Genomic DNA, 26207 nt, shown 5'->3' on the forward strand with positions numbered 1-26207 from the left:
ATGGCGCTGCGGCGGGGCGGCGGCGGCGGCGGCGGCGGCGGGGCGCTGGGGCGGCTGCTGCTCTTGCTCAGTGCCGCGTGCCTGATCCCGCCGGGCGCGCAGGTGAGGCGGCTGGCGCGCTGCCCCGCCACTTGCAGCTGTACCAAGGAGTCCATCATCTGCGTGGGCTCCTCCTGGGTGCCCAGGATCGTGCCGGGCGACATCAGCTCCCTGTGAGTGAGTGGGACCCCTCCGGTGCCCGCCCCACCCCGCGCCTGCCGCCGCCGCCGGGGAGTTGCCTCTGGCGCTGGGACCGCGCGACCCTGACCCCACTTCCCAGCCTCTTTTTGGGGCGCGCTGTGGGACGTGGGTGGAGTCTCGGGCCCTGGGGACGGTGGAGGGAACCCGAGGCCCAGAGCCTGGGAACCCAGACAAGTCCCCGTGGCAGTGTTGCTTAAAGTGTGGCCCGCGTGCCACCTGCCTCAGACCCACCTGGCGGGATGGGGTGTGTGTGTGTGGGGGGGAAGCTCGTGTCAATGCAGATTGCCGGGCCCGCGTTGAATGAAGCAGGGTTTCAGGAGTGGAGACTTGGAGTCTGCATTTGGCGTCCCAGGTGATTCTGGGAGTGCGTTAAAGTTTAAGAGGGGTATTTGGGGAGGGGTGGTCTGGTAGGGGCATGAATGTGCAGCCGAGCGTGACTGGAGTGAAGGTAAACAGGGGAGGGATGAGGCCTCACCGGCCCACCTCGCGTCTGGGGCGGTGGTTTACACCGTGGCCTCCTCCCGACCCTTCCACACTGCAGGTTGGGAAGAACCCAAGTAAAGGCATGCAGCCTCTGCAAGTGGGGGGCTACCTCCTGAGGCCTGGAAGAGGGGAGCACAGGGCTTGGCAGAGCTTTGGGGCATGTGGGGCACCCAGGCCAGTGGCCAAGTGCTGGAAGGCAGCCTGACTTGCCCGGAGTTCACAAGCTTCTTGCCCCTCTCTCCCCACCACACATTATGCTGGCTGCTTTTTCAGCGCTGGAGGAATTGACAGGAAGGGTTCCACCTTATTTCTTCACCTGCTGAGAGATGCTTTCAACCCGCCCTCACACAGCCACTCTCCCCCACAACTGGCTCTCCTAATGGCAGTGGAAGGGTCTACCCGGCCATATCTTTACTGCTGGGAAATGTTTCTGGCTGAAAGCGCTTCCTCCTTCCAGGCCAGGGTGCTGGGGTGATGCCCACTCAGTCACAGAGGCAGGGAATCCCAGGGGCGAAGTTGCTCAGGTCCCCTGTAGGACACTCCCCTGCTTCCCACCCCTGGCAAGGTCCGGGGGTGAAGGGGTTCCCACTGGCATTACAGAAACTCAGGATGACCTGGCTGGCAGGAACGGGGGGCCTTTTTGATTACTGATGTTGCTAAGTCGTGTGACATGGAGGATTCCAGAAACTGGAATTCCCCTTGTTAAATCCTTTAGAACAGCAGCTGCTTAATTGATCTGCCTGTTAACTGAAATAATTTTGAATGAATGTGTGGCCGGTCCTGCTGTGGCGAGAAAGGATAGGGGACCTGGTGGCAAAAACAGTCAAGCGGCTTGCCCCCTCAATGACCATTATATCTGGCAGATGGCATTGCCTCCCACCGCACATTCAAGTTCAGGTGTCTCTTGAGTTTTCCCCCAAGGCTTTCACAGTGCATTTAATCAGAAGTGCTCTGAGTGTCTTTCAGAGATGTGCTCCCAAGGGGAATGCTTAATCCTACCCCTTCCCCTGCGGACATTAATGCTGTGTCTACACAAACAGAATCATGGGCAGAGGTGAAGCAACTATCCATTTTCAGCCAGGGCCTCCTGTAGTTAAGAAAAGGAAGTGAGGAGATTGATTTAAACTTGCTGAGATAATGTCTGTGGAAGGAGCTAGACTGATGGTAAAGGTTTCTATTATTCAGACTAGTTTTCATATTGATCCAGCTCATTGGGAAACGGCTTGACTCTTCCCATTTCTACCCCTGAGAAGCCCCTGGTTGACTATTTTAAGCCTCATCCTGCGTGGAGGAGTTTGAAACACAGGTGGAGGATAAGACTGGTTGCCCAGCCTGCAATCAGTTCTAAAAAAAAACAAAACAAAACCCCAAAACCCTAGGCCTTGTTTTGCTTCTCTTTTGCCTATAGGAGCCTGGTAAATGGAACATTTTCAGAAATCAAGGACCGAATGTTTTCCCATCTGCCTTCGCTGCAGTTGCTGTGAGTATGGGAAGTTCTCTCTGAAAATGGGGATCCTGAAGGTGCAGTCCTGGGAGGAGCCACCTCTGCCTCTTTGGTGTCAGTCCTTCCTTAAACACCCCAATAAACTCTCAGTGTTAACTGTCCTGTGGTGTCCCCACCTATCTGAGTCTCAGGCTCTTTGCTCAGTGTCCCCTCCTTTTGACACACGTTTTCCTCAAGGACTTTATCATAGATCCCAACACCTGTATTTGGCAACTGTGGGACATGATTACACTGAATGATGGCCTGAATTTCACCTAAATGAAGTGTTTCCCAGACACCTCACTTTAAAAGAAAACCTACATTTGGGGGCGCCTGAGTGGCTCAGTCGTTGAGCGTCTGCCTTCGGCTCAGGTCATGAACCCAGGGTCCTGGGATCGAGCCCCACATCGGGCTCCCTGCTTCACGGGAAGCCTGCTTCTCCCTCTCCAACTCCCCCTGCTTGTGTTCCCTCTCTCTCTGTGTCTCTCTCTCTGTCAAAGAAATAAATAAAATCTTAAAAAAAAAAAAAAAGAAAACCTACATTTTAAACTCTTTATGTGTCTCTGGAAGTAAAAGTATTTTTAGTTGACCGACTATGTAAACGATTGGGCAGCATAATATATGTTTAAATGGAAAATTTTGTTTAATCATCCCTACGAGGAGAGTATTTTTATTTCTCCCTTTGATGGACAAGAAAATTAAGGCTCAGAGAAGTTAAGTAACTTGTCCAAAATCCCAGCCAGAATTCTTTTTTTTTTTTTAAGGATTCATTTATTTATTTGAGAGAGAGAGTGTGAGTTGGGGGAGGGGTAGAGGGAGACAGAGAGGGAAAGAGAGAATCTCAAGCAGATTTTCCGCTAAGCGTGGAGCCCCTCACGGGGCTCCATCTCAGGACCCTGAGATCATGACCTGAGCCAAACAAAATCAAGGAAATCAAGAGTCAGATGCTCAACCACTCAACCAACTGAGCCACCCAGGCGCCCTCCCCTCCTCACGCCCACCCCCAAGCCAGAATTCTTTTTTTTTTTTAAGATTTTATTTATTTATTTGACAGAGAGAGACAGCGAGAGAGGGCATACAAGCAGGGGGAGTGGGAGAGGGAGAAGCAGGCTCCCCATGGAGCAGGGAGCCCGATGCGGGGCTTGATCCCAGGACCCTGGGATCATGACCTGAGCTGAAGGCAGATGCTTAACAACTGAGCCACCCAGGCGCCCCCCCAGCCAGAATTCTAACCCACACTCATAAATGCTCTGCATCCAGCCACTCTTGGCGAGTACTCATGTTATGCCCGGTATCCCAGTTCAGTTATTGTTTGCTGATGAAAGAAATGTCCAAAAAACAGTTTTCAAAAGCAAGTCAGTGATAGGCAAAGTCATGAGTACATAGCTCATTCTGTTTGTTCTGTTTCTTAAATTTGAGATGAGATTAAAAATAAGCAATGTACTACAGAAAAATATGAGGAAATAGCCTTTAGGAGGTCACTTCTCATCCTAAATAAACTTAATGTTGATATTTTTGTTCTTGAAATGTTATGGACCTACGCATAACATTGTACTTAACATTTTAAAATCTGTAATTTCTTGGAAATTTTAGTTCTATTAAAATATACTTTCCATATGCTAGAAATGCAATTTTGGGTATCTCACCAAATAGACTTAAGTGGTGACTAATAGAAACCTATGTGCTGATAAAGAGTGTTCTGAAGATTTCTTAAACTTTATTATTTCTCATGGGAATGTATAATAGAGAAGAAAGGATTTTATTTATTTATTTATTTATTTTGGTCTCAGCTGTGTGACTTTGGTCAAGTCACTTAACTTCTCTGGGCACACATTTCCCCCTTTAAAAATCGAGTCGGATTGGGTCCTTTTAGATCTCTGATTCCAGGATTGCTTGTGCATGTTAAAGCATTCACTGGCTGTTTAGTTGTGGTGAGTTTAGAATGTTTTGAGATACAACTATCAGGTCTTATTTACTGAGACCCACCGGGGAGAAAGGGTGGAGCAGTGGGGGTGACCAGAAAAATCTAGCCAAAAGGAATCCACTTGCCACCATCCATCAGCATCTGTGAATCGGGCTGTGCACCTAATGAGCCAGTCTTAGGCTGGGAAGAGACCATGTTTGCCATGGATCAGAACATAGCGAAAGAAACTGAAAGAGTTTCGCTATGTTACTCAAGGTGCCCATCTCTGCACTGAAATCCATCCTCTACTTTCAGATTGCTGAATTCTAACTCATTTACCGTCATCCGGGATGATGCTTTTGCTGGACTTTTCCATCTTGAATACCTGTAAGTTCTGTGCTTTGTCTCTTTGCTGAGCCTTTGGCATGTCCATAGAATCGCTGTCTTGCTTTCCAAGCAGGAACAGCATCTCTCAGAGAGCTTAGGGGTGGAGAAAAAGGAGAAAACCCCATTCTCTTTTCAGCACTGACCTTTTATAGTTTACTTGTGTATAAACATGCTGGGACAGGGGGAGGTTGGAGACAAAGCGGGTGAAAGCAAACAAAGAAGGAAAGATATTCATTCATTCTCTGCTGACATTTAATTTGGCATGTAGTAAGCACAACTGGAAATTGCGTTGGATATTTTTACCTCTCATAACTAGGCATGGATTTGCTGATGAGCCAGAAACAAAGCTGAAGGATTCTGAGCGTTACTTATTTTTAAGTAAAGTCTCCCTATATGGGGATACACCTTCATGTTTTTAATTTGACTCTCCTAGATCCCGTTTGCAGTATCTCCTGTGGGCTGCTGCTGAGAGTCTAATTTTATTTTTTCTTCTTTAAAAGAAGACGGTTTTTGTTTTTGTTTTTGTTTTTTCCTTTTCAGGTGTGCAGTTTTCTTCCCGTAGCAATGAGCTTTGCCCATGTTCTGATTTCGTTTCCTGATTTCTTTTCTGATTTGCCCCTCCCTGCCCCCTTCATGTCCTTTTCCCCCTTAAAAGCTTTCATCCTTGTCTTTTGTAACTTTGTAATAATATTAATCCTGCTATCAGATGGGATTTCCTTACTTAGCATTCAGAGGGATTCTTAAAGCCTCGTCTCTGCTTTCTTATCTGAGGTTAACAGGTAGATGTTTGAATTCTAAACACATCCTGGGTCTAAAAAAACTCTGCTGATTTTATGTCCTTAGGAAAGAGGTCTCTGAGGGAATTCTTCCTCCAGAGTACACATAATAAGTATACTTTCCTAACCACCTTGATGGTATACGTAATATGGAAAGCAGGGTATGACGGAAGCTAAGCCTAACCAGGTTCTATCAAAGCACACGAACAGCTGGTGGCGGTAGTGAATGTAAAGCTATCGGTTTTCTCCTGTGAGCAGTTCATCTTATTGCCAAGGTTATTGAGGGGAAGTTCGCTTATCAGTCTATACTGAATTCTATTACTGAATAGACCCCTGATTAAAAAAAAACAAAACACATCAAAGATGTCAGTACAAGAATCAAGAACGATTTCACTAACGAATGGCTTCGTGTTGCAAAGCCTCTCCCTTGGACTATCTCATCAAAGGCCCTCTTACATTTGATGTCATGGGATGCCATAATCTAAAATTTAGTTCCCTGTAGTCCTAGGGAATAGTTGGAGTGCATTCGCTTCATGTATTTCCCATAAAGACTTTAAAGCATGGTCAGAGTTATTACTGCAAGGTCCTGTGTGCAAGCCCTAAACCATTTTAGCACAGAGCAAGAGGTTTGGCCCATGCTCAACTTCATTATATTTCCTATTTTCTAGTGGCTTAGAGATCTTGAGAGAATCCTGCCTTGTTACCCATTTGTTCAGAGATTAGACTGTGTAGGACATGCTGAAGTGAAGTTTGCCAGAAGCCAAGCTTAATGGAATTCTCCCTCGGCAAAAACTTGAAGGCAGAGATGTAAAACAATGAGTTCCCCTCAAGAGACAATGATATTAATGAAAGTATTAATAGCCAGGCACTGTGAAATATAAGAAGGTTGGAGTGGGGAAGATGTCTGGAAGCATTCCAGTCTTGCAGAGATTTAAGAATTTCTTGCTTTTGTATAGGGCTTTCTTTCCCCCCCAAGATGTTTTTACCCATGTTGCCAGCTCTGAATGTGAAGCTTTCCATGCTGCTTCTGGAAGGAGCGCAGAACATACACTTGTGTGCATGCATTCTTGCACACAAACCCAGCTCCCATTTGGCAGCCAGTGCAGCTGACCTAACCCTCAGAGATGAGTGTTTTAAATTCATGCATGTTTTCAGATTTTGTTTTGAATATCACTTTTTAGAGATACTAAGTCGAGAAAATTCCGTTGAATGCTACTGCTTTTCTCTTTAGGTTCATTGAAGGGAACAAAATAGAAACCATTTCAAGAAATGCATTTCGTGGTCTCCGGGACCTGACTCACCTGTAAGTCCTGTGAAAAATGTTGCGGGTCCTTTAATGGGTGGCATAAAATCCACTTCCTGGTGCCTTGTGCTTTCTTGGCTGTACTGTCCATATTGTTAACATTCTCTCAAGGAAACTAATTTCCAGGTTGCCCCAAAGGTTTCTGTGTTGTTGATCGGACACCAGCCTAGTGTCATTACCCATGCACTTGGCTTTATGATCTTTTCCATCATCCTGATGAGCTGTTGTGGACCATGTGACTGTACGTGCCGTAAGGAGTCCGCTGAGCCATGAGGGGAGGGCGGCCGGTTATGGAGGAGGTGGGGAGGAAACCTCCACCCACCCACACCTGCTGTGTGCCGGGCACATGCCTGCGTGCTTCATGAGCCTTCTCTTCTTTATCTTTCACGATACTTAGTGAGTCTCCATTTTACAGATTTGGGAACTGAGGCTTCCCTGACTCATTGAAGAATGTTGAGTGCGGGATCAAAATTAGGAAGAAGTGGAATAGAGACATTTTTGTGGTTGCTCTAATTTGAATGCAGATAGCTTTTTCTTTTATGTTGGATTAATCTGCAGCTTAAGCTAAGCTCTCTGGCTTCTTTAATAGCTTTCTGGAGGAAAAAAAATTAAACAAATTGATTTGAATTGGCATATCAGAATGAAGCAAGTACACACACTTGGCAAACTTAGGAAGCTGGAAAACATTGTGGCGGTGTTTATGAAAATGTAAAAATAGTCATTGTCTTGGTAGAAGCAATTTATTAACCAGGGCCAGGTCCCATGTGCATGATAGATATTTTGTGATTGAGTAAGATAGCATGTCTCATCTTGGTGATAAAAGGAAAATTGGGAGAATAGGAGATTGTTGAGTGGGGGTTTTGGGCAGGGGTGATAGAACCTTCAGCAGGTGTAGCCTTGACTGATACACATCTAAGGAGATAATCATTTACATCAAGTCCTGATACAGCCAAAGGTGTCTGTCGACAGGCTCAGGGAGCACTTGATTCTGGAAGCCTACCAAGCAGAAGCCCTGCCTGAGTTAAATAAAGTTCCTAGAGTAAGAAGATGAGGGAGGAGCGTGGGAGGGAGGTCCAAACATCTGGATCGGCACTATCGCTACCGGAGAGTTTCAGACTTTTGTTGCCATTATTGCTCCAGGTTTTCCTTCCTTTCTGGAAAAGTCTTGTTTTGTTGTTGTTGTTGTCTCGTTTTGTTTTGTTTTGTTTTGTTTTTTCAGATTGAACCCAGATACCAAATCCCCATATTCCTGTAAAGGTTAAGATAATGGATTTGGAGTCATGTAGACTTGGGTTCAAATCTCAAAGTCATCATTTATTAACATCGCTTAGCCTTTCTGAGCCAGAGTTTCCTTATCCTGAAGATGTGGGTGATTACACTGACCCCATAGGATTATTGCACATGGTGGGTTAATGCTTGCTTGCGAAGCATCCAGCCCATTACCCTTGGTAAACGCTCAAGGGCTCAAGGTATGGTTGGCGTTGCTACCATCATCATCATCAACAGCAATATCATTGCCTCCGTCCACTCATGAAGAAGTCTCCATTTTCTCTATGGACTGTTGAGGACCCTTGGCAGTGCGAGCGGCCAGACAGGGTCTGCTAAGAAGACAGCTGTGGGTGTCTGGAGAGGAACAGCTGTAGCCAGACAGATCTGGTTCCCAGAAGTCAGGAATGAGGGGCTTTGTTTTTGAGCAAAAGCTCTGGGCAGATCATGAACCTAAGCAAAGCCCATGTGACTGACTGAATTAGCCCAGATGTCATTTTCATTTGACCAATTGGCTATGGGTCATTGGTCTGAACACAGGTGTGACCATGCAGGTATTGTGCATGCATGTTTGCATATCTTCGCACAGGTTTGCTCAGGGATGCATGGACTTCTATACATGGGTAGATATGTGTATATAGTGTGTGCGTTCATAACTGTGTGTGCATGCTTGTTATTTGTGCACACAACCACATGTGTATACAATGCGTGCTTATGTGTTAAGAGGCACCTCCTATTCTGTGTGACATGTAGAAAGCAAGAGTCCTTTGGGTACTTTTTTTTTTTTTTTTAGAAAGAGAGAGAGAGAACATGCAGTGGTGGGGGAGGAATAGAGGGAGAGGGAGAGAGGAATCAAGCAGGCTCCACGCCCAGCGCAGAATTCAACCCAGGGCTCTATCTCATGACCCTGAGATCATGACCTGAGCTGAAATCAAGAGTCAGATGCTTAACCAACTGAGCCACCGAGGCGCCCCAGGTCCAGAGTACTCTCCCAATGCAATAATACACCTGTTCCAGTGTGCATTGCCATTCTGTAGTCAAGCCTATAGAACCCGCCTCTCCCCAGTTCTCCATCCTCATTTCCTGAAATGTCTGCAGAGCACTGATCTCTCCGTGGACCCCCGTGCACACCTGACTCATCTTATAACGGCTTTTCCTCACATCCTTCCCTTGCCTGGAATGTTGTTTCTTCTACCTTCCACCTCCTATAATCTGCTTTTCCTTCAAAGTCCAGATTAAGTTCTGTCTCCCCTCCTGGAGCCATTCTTGATCTCCCCTCTGCCCTTCCCAGAGCCCTTGCTCTGGTTCCACACACCCAACACTTGACTGTGGCAGTGGCCATACTGGTTGGTACTGTTTCATGATGTCAGTTTTATCACCCCACTCCCCAACTGCATTGAAAGCTCCCTGAGGGCAGGGCCCAGGCAGATGGTTCATTAGCTCTGCTCTTCCCCCAGGCGTCTAGCTCAGGACTGAAAGCCAGCACGACATTCTTTCTGATTACCTGGTTGATCAATCGGTTCCTTACTGAGTTGGATTTTCCTTACATACTCTGCTTCTGGGCAAATCAGGTGACTTTCAAAATTGACTCCTTAGGTTGGAGATGTAGGTAGTAATTAAAGCATTTAATGCATTGTCTAAAGAATGAACCAGTCCTCCCCACTTCATCCCAGTTTCTGTAAACTTCTAAGCAAAGGGACCAAGAAGTCACTATCTGGACTTTGATCTGGTTTTTATCTTTTATGACTTTTTCCAACACCTACAGGCTCACATTCTTGTTCTCGAGAAGCATAGATCAGCTTTCAACGCATTGAAGAAGCGGTCCCAATCTGTAACTAAAATCTAGGACATTTGTTTTCCAGCAGTCCTATAAAGCCCAAGGGACAGGTTGCTGTTAAGTAGTTTTAGAAATGAAGTAAGTGCCATAAATTTGTAGACAAAATGAAGTGGAAAGTGAGATGTTATGCACTTAGCGTGAGTGGAGTGGATAGTCCATCTGAAGAATTTGGCTTTCTGAAATCTAAATTGAACACTTGGAAAGGTTGCTAAACATAGTGCTTTTTTTTAGCTTTGACCATTCCATCTATTCTTGTCACTTCAGTACTATACGTTTCAATTAACTAAAAATGTTTAGCTAAATAATTAACCTTTAATTAGCTAAAAAAGTTGTTTGGACTTTCCAGAAAAAATGGCCCTCAACCAACAAAAAAGCAAAACAAACTTTTTTTTTTTTTTAATTTCAGAAAGCTACTTCTAGGGCATGTTCTCTCTGATTCCATAGTCGGCCTATTTTCCAACATCTTTAAAGATGTACCAATAAATCATTTAGGAAAGAAAGGTAAAATAATAGATGAAATTGTATTTTAATCCATTTGTGGTTACCTAGGTGGGAAGGCACATAATTCTGAAATGATTAAGTCTCCCCATAGTCTCTTGGTATCTTGCAGCAAGTATGTTTGGGCAAAAATGGGCTCAAAGTTTTCTCTGAGAGCTGATGCTAAGGAGGGAGGAATGCCCTTTTCTTTAATTCCTCTTTCTACAGTGGATCACTGTGAGGCTACGGAAGGCTAATTTCATATATATTTTAAAGAGGTTGGTGCTGACTCGCCTGCGTGTTTATGATTTATGCGTCTTGCTGTTTGTACTCCCCCGTACAAGAGAAAACAAAAGTAGACATCAGTTTCTTGGCTGACTCCCGTTAGAGCGTGATGCCCAGGGGGGAAGCACAGACTTGATGTGCATCTTTCAAGACCCAGCATCTTTCTACGTCAGCCGCCCAGCACCACGGACATTCATCTTCAGCAGGATGATGACAGGGCACTGCATGATCCTGAATCATCAGGAAAAGAGTTGATGATATTCGTTCTTCCTGGAGAGGGAGAGCAGACTGGGACATTTTGGAAAGATCTTCAACACTGAGAGCAAAAATGCAAAATGGTTTCTGGTCAACCTTCGTTAGTGAGAAGATGCAATTGATCACAATCAGTTGTTCTCTAAACATTGTGGTTCTTTGCGCTTTTATATTATCATGGGGCTAGAGCTGAGCACCGTTATGTGAAAGAGAATTTACTGAATCCTTTCTTAGAGTCACAAGTCATAGAATTCACTTAGATGGGCTGTGAGGGAACTTCTTGGACGAGACTATACACCTTTTCTTTTATCTTTCTCTCTTAAGTGCTTCCTTCATTCACTCAACAAAGACTTAGTGAGTTCCTGTTAGGTGCCAGGCACTGTTTAGATGCTGGGGATACAGATGTGGACTAACCCAAAGTCTCTGTCCCCATGTTGCTTATGTATAGGGAGAATACACAGCCAATAAATGAAGAGGTAATTAAAGTAGGTAGTATGCCAAGGGACAGTCGTGGAGTGAGGATCAACAGAACAGGGAAGGGAGACGGTAGAGGTCAGGGAAGGTGTGATCGTTGAGGACAGACCTAAAGGAGAGCGGGCTGTGTGCTGGAATGAGCTGTGTGGGTAGCTGGAGGAAGACCATTCAGGCAGACGAATCACAAGTTCGGAGGCATCGGGGTGGGAGCATGCCTTGCCCGTTTGAGCAATAGCAAGGGGCCCAGTGTGGGTGTTCTGAGTAGTCAGAGATTCAGTCCATCGGTAAGTGGGAATGGGGGTAACTTGACAATGGAGAGTCTTGTACGCCATCAAAGGGATTTGGCTTTTATTCTGAGAAACATAAGATGCCGTCCAAAGTTTAAGAAATGTATATAAATAAAGAGCTTAATAAATGCTTCTTTAAAAAACAAAGCAAAAAAAAACTTATATTGTACTTCAGCATCTATAATGCTGTCTTTGTACAACAAAACTCATTTCTTTATCTCAGTATCCATATGCAAAGCCAGAAATTGAACCGGGTTGTGCTGAAGAGGGTTAGAGCTCTGTTTTAAATCATTAGCTTTGTTTCAGGGACTTTGGAGTGACAAGGCATGAGGATAATAACCACATTAAAATATGACTTTCTTGTTCTAGTTCTTTGGCCAATAACCACATAAAAGCACTCCCAAGGGATGTCTTCAGTGATTTAGACTCTCTGATTGAACTGTAAGTAAGGAAAATTAAGTTTATGTGTGCTTGTCATTGTGCCCCAGTTAATCATGTCTTTAAGCCCCCTCTCCCCGTCACTGCATTTCTTGTATGCTGTAGTTAGGAATCGGTGACAAGAGTGCATGGTGGGAAACAGCATACATACAGTTTATATTGTATTAGTTAGATCTTGCCATGTTGGAATACACTTAGTAGCATTAGGCCAATGGTAAGGTAGGCTTGCTGGTGTGAGATTTCCCTTCTCAAGATAGCAGATCCCTTTGTTTTATCTTCTAGTGTTTGTCACTTCTCACTGGACATTGATCAACAAGATCTTAAAGTTTTGATCGTGTTCACAAAAGTGATCTTCTTAGAATGTCCTGATTTTGTTTGTGAGAACCTCCGTCTTGGAGGGGAGGCGGTGTTCTAATGTCAACCCTGTCCCCCATCCCCCTCTCCAGCATGGCATGGTGACAGTTTCAGGACAGTTTGGAGACATGGTAATAGGTTAGCTCTGTGAGCTCTCTGCAGGCTCTAGTTAAAATCATGATAAGTATAAGAAGTAAGATGTATTAAATACAAATTTTTGAAATTTCATATAAGTATATGAGGATGTTAAATCCTGCCGGAGTTCCATATGACCGCTGAAACATTTCAGGCCTGTTTCTCCGTCGATGCATTTGTGTTTCATTTTGTTTCTTAGCGATTTAAGGGGCAATAAATTCGAATGTGACTGCAAAGCCAAGTGGTTGTATTTGTGGTTGAAGATGACCAATTCCACTGTCTCCGATGTCCTCTGTATCGGTCCACCAGAATACCAGGAAAAGAAGCTAAATGATGTGCCCAGCTTCGACTACGAATGTACCACTACAGGTATTCAGAACCTCTATCATTGAAGACTGTTGTGGAGGATAATAGCTTTGTTTTTCTTTTAGGTCATCCACAGGGAATGGAGAAAAGCGGGTGTGAAGGTGTTCTGTCCAGATTATTTTAGGCAACGTTTAAGCGTTCTAAAAGAGATGAATTGATGCGGTCAGGAAAATATCTCAGCAGTTTGGAAGGATTTTTGTTAACTGCCCTTTGCCTTAATTTTGATTCTTTACACAATTCCAATCTCTCTGACTTTTTTTTTTTTTTAAGGGCCAAAGTATAAACTGATGAGTTGGGCATAAACACATTTACAAGTCAGGTTTCACGGAAGGTCAGTGCAGAGAGGCCCGCATTCCTGCTCTCGGGATCTACTCTGGTCACTCCTCTCCTGATTGAATAATGTGAAGTTTACTGAATATTCAGCTAATAAATACCAGCCTTTAACTTCCATAAATTCCTTTTGTAGTTCTACGTACAAAGAGATAACTTGGTGAATTACAACAAATGGCAAAATAGAAACATGAGGGAACAACTAGCTATCTAAAGGAAAAAAAAAAAAAACTCCCGTTGAGGAAAAATGTACAGAAACTTTGATTTTGCATTTTTCCATGGCCTGCCTCAAGGTTTCCGTTTATACATTTTACAGGTTATAAGACAAAATTAAAATACTAACTGCTTCCCCTGTCGCGTCTCATGGGGAGCAGGGGCGTGTCTCCGTCTGAGAGGCCTTGGTGGAGTTCCTCCCGGCTTCTAAGGCCAGCTTTTAAAGGAAAGCAGATCAATCCCCAGTATGAAACCTGCTTACGAAACTCATAAAAATAACCATTTCAGCTGAGAGCTGATACCTACAAAGCCTCAAGGCATGTCAGGGGGAATAACAGGCATGAGAACTCAGAAAACAGTGACAGAAACTCAAAAGGAAAACAAACAAAAAAACAAAACAAAAAACCCTCCAGGAACCAACTGTGACATTTAGGCCAGTCTGCTGCCCTCCAAACAAATAAACAAATAAGAACCCACAAAGTAAAAACTATTTCTAGATATCTTCGTAAGTAAGGGACTTGGCAAGTTCTCTCTCTGCCGGGAGAGAAGCCACAGACTCGTGGCTGCCCATGTCTTCCAGTTTGAAAAGGGCCTTACTCAGCTGTGTAATTGGGAGGTACCCTTCGGCCAGCAGAGACCACGAGCAGGTTATTTGTTATATCACAGAGCAGCGCAGTAGATCAGAGCTCAGAGTCAATGACATCTGCACCAAAAGGTGGCATTCAAGGCCATTTGGTGTGAAATGCCAAACCACAGCTCCCCGGGGCTCCTTTCTGCCTCCGCTCCAGTTTTTCTGGAGAGTTCTCTATCTAAACCTCAGGTGAAGTGAGCCGCTTTTTCATTGTTCTCTTCACACCTGGCCAGAGTGGCTGAAAATTTTGCCAGTCTCTGGGAAACATGACATGGGCTATCCAGGGCCTGGGAACAGGGAATAATTTATATGAGAAAACAGGATTTCTGATTTTTGCACCCTGGGGACGGTTATGAAAATGATCTGGGCCCTCAGAATTGTCTCAAGGGTAAAGGGGGCTTGGAACCAAGGTAGCCAGCTCTGGAAACCTGTCCTAAACCCAGAACCCATGGGGCAGCATGAGCCCCCTAACATTTTAGGGCATCCTCCCTCTCTTATATATGTCTTTGCTAGAAACCTTCCTACTAAAATTTAGATAGTCAGCACTACTCCCTGGTAACAGGCAGGTGATGATTCTGTCTCTGCTACTGTTTTCTCCCTTTAAGACCCACGAACAAATTAGCTTTCGCTTATGGTTTCCTCCATCAAGAATAAGTGGCGTACCCAAGCGGCGCCCACCCCTAGATATAGTCCCTGCCTTGTAAGAACGAAGTCAATAAATTCTGATTTTTTTTTTTTTTTTTTTGGTGCCTGTCTTCCACTCATATCAAGCCTCCTCCTTTGGTGCTTTATTAAAGGCTGGGAGGGAAATGCGTGAGGCTGGAAGGCAGATAGAAAGCCCAATCTAAGAGCTTGGGGACTAGTGAGGACGGCATCCTCACTACATTTTTGGGAAGAAGTGCATTCGCTGAGGGCATTATTTTTCTCTTAGCTCAGATTTTTGGGAAAGGCGGAAATTCTTCAGGTAAGGGAAGGAGAGGAAGATCCTATTTTTCCCAGAGAGAGGAAGGTTCTCTTGCCATTGTGTTGTGGTGCCCGTGTATAATTCACCCGGCAGAACCACCGCCGGACTGTTTCAGCTTCTAGCGTAATCACAATCCTTCCCTAACCCTCCGCTTTCAAGTCTATTTTTAACCACCTCAAAAATCCCTGTCATCTACTCATGATTCCCCGTGTTAGGTGGGTAATTCGCTAAATTCCTTAGAGGGAGTGCATTTTGCATCATAATTGTCCTGTTAGCTTCCCTATCGCTGGGCTGATGAAATGCAAAGAGAAATAATGCATTAATGTGCAGTTTCTCTCCCAATAGGATCGGCATCATGTATAATTTATTTCCTGCAAGGGCTATAAATAGCTGTGTAAAAATCTGTTGATTCCAGTGGGAGCAAGGCCTAAATTGTAAGCGTCCCACTGACATCATGAACTTAATCCAACGTGAATGGCCGCACTTTGTGTGGAGCGTGCTGTTAATACTTTAACACTCGGAAATTGATGTCATATCAATGTGTGTATTGTTGGAGATCTTGGCACGACAAATGTGCTTTCGCCGGTCGTGAAAGACGGATTAAAATGGGGACGGGAGAGGATCTTTACATTCCTCCAGCCCTCCCCACCCCCCACCCAATACGTAGTGACCAGTCATTTTCTTTTCTTCCTTTCTTCCTTTTCTCTTCTTCCTCCTCCTCCTTTCTGGGGGTCGGGGTGGGGGACAGGGAGAGGGACTCTCCTATTAAGAATTAGATTTATAATTCAGATGATTTAACAGTCTGTGTTGTGCCAGATAGTCAGCATATAGAAAATATTATGAAACCAATGTTTTGGGAAAACAAATGAAAATAGAACCGTTAAAAGCGAGATTTGTAAAATGCTGTCTAATTTTGGCAGCTCTGTTTCTTTCTGGTTTTTTTTTTTTTAAATAAAAAACTGAAACTTTTTGGTCTGCCCTTTAAACAGCCTGCATTTTTCAGCGAATGCTCATGTTTCCGAGACGTCGGCGTGCAGGCGGGAGACGTGGGTTGGAGGCAAGGCAGGACCGTTTGGAACCTTCGGGGCTTGCGTTAGCAGAAGGCAGCCCGAGAGGCAGAAGGGGTCTGTGGCTGTCCCAGAATTAAAAGGCCGCAGCCGAATTCTCGGAGTCCTTTTCTGTCTCCAGAAAAGGAAGCAGACGATGACTGCTACCATTTCCTTTTTTCTGTGTATCTACAGGTTGAGTTTTGTCCGTTTTTACTCTTTGATGTGCTCTAGTATCTGGGGGGTTTGACAAGGGACGGGGCTGGGAGCCATCGTGATCCTTCCTGAGCGTTCACGCAGCAACTCAACACGGTCATTGTTCTACAGCCTACAAAGCTAAGGTATCAAACTCCCCATACACGACTCTAATGCTAACGCTTACACTCTCTTCCATAGTCGCTACGGCAACCTCACGAAATAGGTGTCACCCTTATTTCACTGATGCGGACCCTGAGGCTCAAGTTTCTTGCCCAAGGTCACAGAGCTGCAGATAGAAGTGGGAACCCGAAGCCTAGCCTGTCTTAGCTAAAGCCTCAGCTCTTGCGGCTGCTGTGCTCCCGGCTCTGGGGGTGAGGGCACCCTCCGTCCACTACTGTCACTTGTCCCTGCTCTCCCTCGGCGACTTCGGGCTGTCAGGTGCAGAGGCGGCCTGCTCTTTCCTTCCCCCTCCTGTCCCTGCACCTGCGTGCATCGTTCATTCATCCCCAGCCTCCTCCCCACACGGTCTGCAGAGTGGACCACAGGGTGGGCGAGGCCAGCCCTCCCACACTCCTATGCCAGCAAGCATTTATGAGGCACCTACTGTGCACTCAGAATGGGGATGGGAACACCTCCAAAAGTGAGCATGTACTGAGCCCTCACTATGCTACGCACCACTCTATGTGAGTAAGAATTAAAATATCCAATGAGGACACTAAGCCAGGCAGAGGTGCAATAACTTCCCCGAGGTCACTCAGCCAGACGTCAGTCACAGCTCTGCCATGTCATCTTAGATGCCGTTAGGATGGACACTTCCTCAAGAGACAGCCCAGGGATGGCTGGGACGGAGGAGGCAGGCAGCCCTTTCTCAGACCTCAATTCCATATTTATGAAGCCCCTACTACGTGCCAGGCCCCGAGATGGGCGCTTCCACCAACATTACCAATGCGTCCCTGCCATCAAGCTAGGCAGGTAAAAATTCGTCGCCCCCGTCTGGCACCGAAGTAAACTGAGGCCTTGTCAGGGAAAGGGCGCAGCCTCGGGCCTCAAGTGCAGGGGGTGGTTTCAGGGAGTCTGAACCCAGGCACAGGGCTCTTTCCTGTACCGCATGCCATCCTGGTTCCCTCAGCCCTGTTCCCTTCTCCCGCCCCTCACGATACCTGCTCTTCTCATTCCCGCTCTACCCTTCCCACCTCAACCCTTGCTCGGCGTCTCTCAGGCTCTCCCTTCCTTTCCTGCCTCTGCCCCATCAGCGTTATCCTGCCTTTGCTCACCACTGAGTGGCTCACCCCTTTACTGTCTTTCTCACTCGACCTCTTTTATGAGGCTTCCTCCGAACCAGAGTTATTTCTTGAGTGGCCACCATGGGCTTATGCCGTGGGAGGCTCTCAGGAGGGTGGGACCCAGGCCTGACCTCAGGAAGCCCTTGGTTCAGGAGGCACAAGACGCTGGCTGTGCGGGCGCACACGCTGTCTGAGCTTCAGCTTCTGGCTCTGTGAAAGGGCTCAAGGCTCTAAGATCTTTCCCATTTCTCCAAAGCTGACTCTGCAGTTGCCGTGCTGGAGATTCGTGAAGAATGAGATCGAAAGAGCCATGCCTTATGATGGACCCAGTGAGGGGGGAGAGAGTCCTGTGCATTGGATCTGGGACGGCTCTGCAGGAGAGATGGGGCCGGAGTGGGCACAGCTAAGGGGTGGGTGGGCAGGGGATGGGCCGAGCCAGGGTTTTCTCAGAGGAACGACTTCCCTCAGCCAGACGTCCACCATCATTTGACCTTGGGTGTGCTTAGCCTGCCAAGAAGCGGTGCACATGGAAGCATCTCTAGCCGAAGAAATAACTTACCTTCAGCTTTCTTAGTGTTTTGTTCAATTGTTTGTTTTAATTCTTTCTTCATTGCTTCCCTAGCTCCCACACACTACCCCTCCTTGCATCCCACGGCACGCTCACCCTGTTCCTTGGTAAGCTGGTACCTCCCTTCCAAGAGAACACAGTGAGTCAGCGGTAGCTGAGGGGGCCATACCCCGAGGAGTGCTGACTTAGCACTAAGTGTAGGAGTAGAACACGTGTTCTGATAGGATGGTTCCACATGGCTTGAAGATCCAACAGAACTGTCATTGTTCGCGGACCGCGGGAGACTGTCCACATCACAGGCATAGCCGTCCCTCACCCCCAAGTCCAACAACCAATACACGTCCTTCGGTTCACTTCCCTGCTCTGCGGGCTTCACAAATCTCTGGGTCTGTATCAGAGGGCTTGGTTTGGTTCCCCGAAGTGCAGCGTGCCCTGTGGGAGTTTACCTTTGGTTTTGAACCTGGAGTTGGGGAGCGTGGGAGTGTAACCACGGCCGAAACAATCACCTTGGCAGGTAAGCTTGAGCAGCGCCCCAGCAAGCAAAGCAAGACAGGTTTTTTGCTTCCAGGGCCATCCTGAGAGGGCTAGAAACAGCATTTCCCAAACCCATGCGACCACTGCCAGTCTCTTCCCAGAGTGATTTGCATCTGGGCAGTGTTGAGGCAGTGCTGTTCCGTGGCATCTTTGTGCTGGTGTTTTCGAGAGCCAGGTCTCCCCAAATTTGTTTTAAACTTTGCAATCCGGCAGCCAAGCTGTGAGCTATTCATCATCCTGTCCAAGGCAGAACCCTTCTGGAACCTTCCAGAGTAAAACATGCTGTGATATGCGTGTTGCTTCTCTCCGGTCCCCCCTCCTCCCTGCTCATCTTTGGAACCAATGCTACAAAGGGTAGAAGGGAAATGGAGGGCAATAATTCCCACAGGGGATCTCATGGAGACTTTTTTTTTTCTTTAAATACCCATTCCCAGATTTTGTTGTTCATCAGACTTTGCCCTACCAGTCGGTTTCGGTGGATACGTTCAACTCCAAGAATGACGTGTATGTGGCCATCGCTCAGCCCAGCATGGAGAACTGCATGGTGCTGGAGTGGGACCACATCGAAATGAATTTCCGGAGCTATGACAACATTACAGGTGTGTTGTGACTTCAATCAGATGTATTGACGGCCTCAAGCCGGTGAGAGAAACAGCATTCTGGCATCCCAAGGAGGGGAGGCGTGGCTCTCTGACTTGGCTAGAGTTGGGGAACACGTTCCAGCCCACCCTCTTCTCTCTGATTTCTTCTCGACTTGGTCAGTTATTGGTGAGAACAGAAACTGGGGGTGGTGATCTTATTTGTCGTTTGTGATCCTTTGAAAGGGGAGAGAGGATGGGTTTCATATAGTGGGAGGCATTTTCCGGTAGTGGTGAGAAGTCACCTGAGAATCCCTTAATCCTGAGCGCTTTGGGCAGCCTAAGACCGCAACAGCTTTTTATACAGCTAAATGATACCTTTGACTTCTGTTATGCTGATCGTTAACTAATGTGCTAACATATGCTCATGCACACATGCGCATGCACAGACACACATCCATCCATGCATGCACACACAGACCGCATCCATCCACGCACACACACACAGACCGCATCCATCCACACATGCACACACAGTCACACATCCATCCATTCACGCACACACAGGCGCATATCTATCCAGGCACATACACACAGGCGCACATCCATCCATGCACACACACAAAGACGCACATCCATCCAGGCACACACACACAGGCGGACATCCATCCAGGCACGCACACACAGACACACATCCATCCAGGCACACACACACAGGCGCACACCCATCCAGGCACACACACACAGACGCATATCCATCCAGGCACACACACACAGGCACACATCCATCCATGCACACACACAGACACACACACATCCATGCATGCACACACACACAGGCACACATCCATGCATGCACACACAGACACACATCCATCCAGGCACGCACACACAGGCACACATCCATGCATGCACGCACAGACCACATCAATCCATGCACGCACACACAGGCACACATCCATCCATGCACACACACACAGGCACACATCCTTGCATGCACACACAGACCACATCAGTCCATGCATGCATACACAGACACACAACCATCCATGCATGCACACACAGACACACATCCATCCAGGCATGCACATATCTGTGCATGCACACACAGACACACATCCACCCATGCACACACACACAGACACACATCCATCCAGGCATGCACACACAGGCACACATCCAGGCACGCACACACAGACACACATCCATCCAGGCACGCACACACAGACCCACATCCATCCATGCACGCACATACAGACACACTGTATGGCTTGTTCCTGCTGTCCTCTTGCCAGGTCCTGGTGATCACTGCTTCCTTTAAATAAGTGCAAACAAAATAAGAATAAATGGCTATCTAAATTCATGCCTTTGGGTTGAGGCCTAGTTAATGCTTCTTTCAACACTGTCAGGAACCCAGTGTCTCAGTGCTACTAAAAATGGGCCGTCTACTTGCTTTTTATTTTTTAATTTATTTTTTCCTTGCTTTTTAAATAAGTAGGTTAAGTTGATAACGTTTTAAAGACTTCTCATTTATCAAGTGCAATCTGATAATAATATTGACTTTATAGACAGCACCACAGTAGCCTAATTGTGACCCCACAAGAGGATTTCCTTTAGTGCTTCCCGATTTGGGGTCAGAGCAGTATTTTGCTGTTGCAGCATATCAGGTAGACATTCTGGATCAGGAGGCTCCTAGGAAGCTCGCAGGTGCAAAGTGGTTTTGCAGCAGGTGCAGGGGTGGAGGGAGGCAGGGAGAGCGAGGTTCCACCCCTCCCAGAGCAGAGATGGTAATGAGCCTGATCTTGCAGCACTGGGAGGTCTTTGAGGTGCACAGGCGCCCCAGAAGCTCCAAAGATGCCATGTCAGATGCGCCTCCGCGGTGCGGCCACCTGGCCTCCTAGTGCTGAGCTCACACTCCCGAGAGCAGCCCCACCCCCGCCAAGCACGCACTCAGCACAGAGCACCGCAGGTGAACCTGGCGAGAAAGCTCAGGCATTTGGACCCTAAACCTGGTACATATTAAAGGAAACAAGGAAGGGGGGACCCGCTATCCATGTGCTCTTTGCTTCCCTCTTTTTCCAGACTTGGGAAATGGGTGAGGGATGAATGGGCTGGCCCCCTGGCCTCCCCTCCTCCCACCCCATGCTAGGAGATGGGAGCAGAGTGAAGCTTTGCTTTATGCGGGGTGGGGAGTGGGGTCCACACCAGGGCTGGTTGCCAGGCTGCTTGCAGGCCCATGAGGTGCCAGGAGCCGGTTTGTCTCATTGGAAACTCACCACAGCCCCTTGAGGTCTTAGCGCAGGTTGCCTGCCTGCAGGTAGAGGACAGAAGCCCTGTTCAAGAGAAAGGGGGCATAGAGATGATAAAGAGCTCGGCTTGTGAAAACTGATGGACGTGGATTGTACTCCGGACTCTGCCAGGCACTGAGATATAATATGGACTGTGGCCTCTAGGGCTCGGTCTCCTCATCTGTAGGATGGGCAGCGCATGTACTTTATATGGATGCTGTGAGGAGTCAGTGAGTGCCAGGCACCAAGTGAGCAGTTCTTTTTTTTTTTTTTTTAAGAATTTTATTTATTTATTCATGAAAGACAGAGAGAGAGAGAGGCAGAGGGAGAAGCAGGCTCCCAAGGAGCAGGGAGCCCGACGCGGGACTCGATCCCAGGACCCGAGTGAGCAGTTCTTAATGAATGTCAGCTTCCTTCTCACACCTTCACAGATGGAGAGATCAAGGCTCAGGCGTGTTGAATCACTTTGGGGGCAAAGCCCAGGGCCTGTCACTGCTGCATCTCACCCCTTTCTTCTCTTAGGTTGACCTCGGTAGGAAGGGACGGTACTGCCCTCTGCTTGCCCTTCCGACAATCTGCAGCTGGTTGCATCCCTACGTGCATCAAGTCATTCATTCATTCATTCATTCATTCATTCACAAGGATTTCTTGAGCCTTTAATCCGAGCTAGGCACAGTCTAGGTGCTGGGGTCACAGCCATGCACGGGCCAGATGAAAACCTCCATCCTCAACGGGTTTGTATTATAATGGGAGCAAGAGACAATAAAAAAGACAATTATAATACAGCTAACACATCAGATAGCAACACACTAAGAAGGGAAAGGAAGAGGGTGCTGGGAGTTTTGAAGAGCTGGCCATGGGAGTGTTGACATTTTAGATTGTGACGTTTAGATAGGCCTCGTGAGAAAGGTTGTTTGGAGAAGCCAAGTGGGACATGAGGAGTTGATCCATGGGGACAATGTGAGGAGGAAGCAGTCCAGACAGAGGCAAGAGCAAGTGCAAAGGTCCTGCGGCGGGTGGCTATCTTTCCTGTTTGGCTCCTCCAGGGGGCACAACGTTTACCCCAGCAATGCCTACCTTTAAGAACACTGCCAGATGGTTTTCAAAAAAGATTGCTCTACAAGGAAACATGTTACTTAAAATAATGAAAAGCTAGAAATAACTGCAATGTCCAACAGTAGGGGATTTGTTAAAAATAGGATACACCTGTACAGTGCAATACCTTATAGTATTTAAAAATCAAGTTGTAGAAGGTGCAGTAGCAGGGGAAAATGTTCACAATGTCATGGTCAAATAAAAAAAAGTAGGTTATAAAAAGCCCATGTATCCTATAAGCCCAAGTTTATTTATTTATTTATTTTTAAAGATTTTTATTTCTTTTTTTGAGAGACAGAGAGCATGAGCAGGGGGGAGGGGTCGTCAGAGGGAGAGGGACAAGCAGAGCAGGGACCCCATGCAGAGCTCGACCCCAGGACCCTGGGTCCGTGACCTGAGCCGAAGGCAGACGCTTAACCGACTGAGCCACCCAGGTGCCCCCCAAATTTATTTTTAAAAAGCACATTTGAGTATGTGTGTAGAGTAACGATTAAGGAAGTACATCAAGACGTTAAGTGTTATTTCAACTTTGCAGTACCAGTAATTCTGATTTTCTTTTTGGTGCTTTTTGGTCTGTTTGCAGCTGAGTGTAAACTGGAGCCAGACTACCCAGATTCAGATCCCAGGCTCTACCACATACTAGCTGTATAAGTTACTTCACTTCTCTGTGCCTCAGTTTTACCCTTTACAAAATGGGGATGATGCTGATGATGATAGTACTGGTCTTATTGGGTTGTGTTAAGGATTAAATGAGTGAATACATGTAAAATGCTTAGTATAGTGCTCGGTCATAGTACACACTATAATTGTTACCTATTATTTTTGTAAAATTTGCTTTGGGGAATGTTGAAAACTTTTATACTCAGGAAAAAAAAGGAATAATTAGTTTAAACAAAATAATTTGTTTAAACAAAAGAAAGGAACCAAGTTCTTGCAAGAAGGCCAAAATAGTGAAAGAGAAGAGTAAGTATCACTCTAAAAACTACCCACTGGCTGCCCCCAAAGTTAATACTGAGGACAGGAATTGGATAATTACCCTGTAATTTACAGACTAAATTCACTTTGGTCCAATCGCCTAGAAAATCAGGGGGGAAAGAAATAAGTTTTAATCCAATGACCTAGTTGGAGGGTCAGTCCTCTTTGGGTTGTGGGTGGTCCATTGCTCGCTGGCCGGCTGAGGAGGCTGGGGGACAGTCTAGGGGTCCGGGTGCAGCGTGGGAGAAGACTGTAGGCGGTGGTCCAGACAGAAGACTTCCCCTTTTCCAGCAGAGTTCCGGTTCTGGGCCGCCTGAGCTAGATCATTCTCGTCATTGACCATTCTTCAGGTACTTACGCAGCGCCTGTTATAGGAGATTTTAGAGGGGCGAGGTCAGGACAGTCGTTTCAATTAGCCAGTAATGATAGCTACTAATTGTTGACCACTTCCTGTTTGTGGGTGCTGTGTTCTAAAAACACCAGGAATTTTCTCACTTAGTCTTTACTGACCCTGGAAGGTCAGCGCTAATAGCGCCTCATTTTATAGATGAGGAGCCTGAGCCGAGACAGTTAACTGGCACAGGGCCAGAAAGCTTATACGGTATGGGCTGCATTTCAAACCCTGGGCCACCTGGTCTAGAGTTACAGGGCTTAACACTTCTCTGTTCTGTCTCTGCCTCTGTTCAGCTTCCCTTGGCTCCAGAAATCAGAAGGAGCCAGATGTCTTCATTACATTCTTTTCCTCCTGTCTCTGAGACCTGACTCCTACCTTTTTACCCTCCCTTACCCCCATGCCAGGAACAGAAGCCCATCTGTCTCATTCCACTGTCCGGAGTTGGGAAATACTTTTTTGAAGAACATGAAGACAATACCTTTGGTGTTGGTGCCTTCCCTGAATTGTACTCCGGCCTCTAAAGATACCAGAGACCAGGAGACCAGCCCTTAATGGAGACACATTTTTTTTTTTTAAGTTTTTAAAAATGTTTTAATTGTAGGGAAATATGCAGAACATAAAACTTACCATCTTAGCCATTTTTAAGTGTACTGTTCAGTAGCATTAAGTGCATTCACGGTGTTGTGCAAACAATCTCCGGAACGCTTTTCATCTTGAAAAACTAAAACTCTCTATCCATTAAACACTAACTCCCCATTCTCCCCTAGCCCCTGGCCCCCATCATTCTGTTTTCTGTCTCTCTGAATCTGACTACTTTAGGGACCTCGTGTAAGTGGAGTCAGATATTATTTATCTTTTTGTGACTACCTTTATTTCACTTAGGATAATGCCCTCAACGTTCATCCATATTGTCATGTGTCCTATGTGAGGATTTCCTTCCTTTTTAAGGCTGAGCAATGTTCCATGTGTGTCTACACCACATTTCGGTTATCCATTCATCCATCAGTGGACACTAGGGTTGCTTCTACCTTTTGGCTATTGTGAATAATGCTGTTGTGAACATGTGTGTGCACATCTCTTAGAGACCCTGCTTTCTTTACTTTTGGGTATGGACCCGGAAGTGGAATTGCTGGATCACATGGTATTTCTGTGTTCAGATTGTCGAGAAGCCGCCATGCTGTTCCGTGCGTCGGCTACCCCATTTTCTCACATTTCTTTACATCTGTCCGCATTTGCCAGCTCACGAGGGTTCCAATATCACTACGGAGGACCATTTCTCCCTGCGGTGCCCTAATGCCCTCTCGTTTCTCTTGGGGCACAGGTCAGTCCATTGTGGGCTGTAAGGCCATCCTCATCGACGACCAGGTTTTCGTGGTGGTGGCCCAGCTCTTCGGCGGCTCTCACATCTACAAATACGACGAGAGCTGGACCAAGTTTGTCAAATTCCAGGACATTGAAGTCTCTCGCATTTCGAAGCCCAACGACATCGAGCTGTTTCAGATTGAGGACGAGACGTTCTTCATCATCGCAGATAGCTCTAAAGCTGGTCTGTCCACGGTGTATAAATGGAACACCAAAGGGTTCTACTCCTACCAGTCTCTGCACGAGTGGTTCAGGGACACGGATGCAGAATTTGTTGACATAGACGGGAAGTCGCACCTGATTCTGTCCAGCCGCTCCCAGGTCCCCATCATCCTCCAGTGGAATAAAAGCTCTAAGAAGTTTGTCCCCCACAGTGATATCCCCAACATGGAGGACGTACTGGCCGTGAAGAGCTTTAGGATGCAGAATGCCCTCTACCTTTCCCTCACCCGCTTCATCGGGGACTCCAGGGTCATGACGTGGAACAGTAAGCAGTTTGTGGAGATCCAGGCTCTTCCATCCCGGGGGGCCATGACACTGCAGCCCTTTTCTTTTAAAGATAATCACTACCTGGCCCTGGGGAGTGACTATACATTCTCCCAGATCTACCAGTGGGATAAAGAAAAGCAGCTATTCAAAAAATTCAAGGAGATTTATGTGCAGGCACCTCGTTCCTTCACAGCTGTCTCCACTGACAGGAGAGATTTCTTTTTTGCATCCAGTTTCAAAGGGAAAACAAAGATTTTTGAACATATAGTCGTTGACTTAAGTTTGTGAAGAGGTGACTGGTGAATTTAAGAGACACATAGTGCTAGCTTTCACAAGAGAGGCCCGAGAAACAAACACAAGGCCAAGTTCAGAGCTCCGCAATTAAAAACGCACTGGGGAAATAGAAATTTTCAACATTTTAGAACTCACATTTCAATCAGGGATTGCTTTTATTGGCTAACTGCATGACATGTCCATTCTCCCATTTCAAAAGACATCTTAAAGCCTGTTATC

General features: G+C 46.5%; 1 protein-coding gene across 1 annotated transcript; it reads left to right on the forward strand.

Moving 5' to 3' along the window:
• On the forward strand, positions 1–26207 carry LGI2 (leucine rich repeat LGI family member 2). The gene is made up of 8 exons (XM_028089499.1): positions 1–212; positions 2132–2203; positions 4425–4496; positions 6504–6575; positions 11823–11894; positions 12580–12749; positions 18948–19112; positions 25165–26207. Exons 1-8 carry the CDS (start codon positions 1–3, stop codon positions 25980–25982), a joined length of 1653 nt encoding a protein of 550 aa, XP_027945300.1. The 3' UTR covers positions 25983–26207.

The sequence above is a fragment of the Eumetopias jubatus genome, unplaced genomic scaffold, assembly GCF_037043125.1.
Source record: "Eumetopias jubatus isolate StellerSeaLion01/CBP00866 unplaced genomic scaffold, mEumJub1_p1.0 scaffold_2, whole genome shotgun sequence".
In the NCBI taxonomy this organism is placed as follows: Eukaryota; Metazoa; Chordata; class Mammalia; order Carnivora; family Otariidae; genus Eumetopias; species Eumetopias jubatus.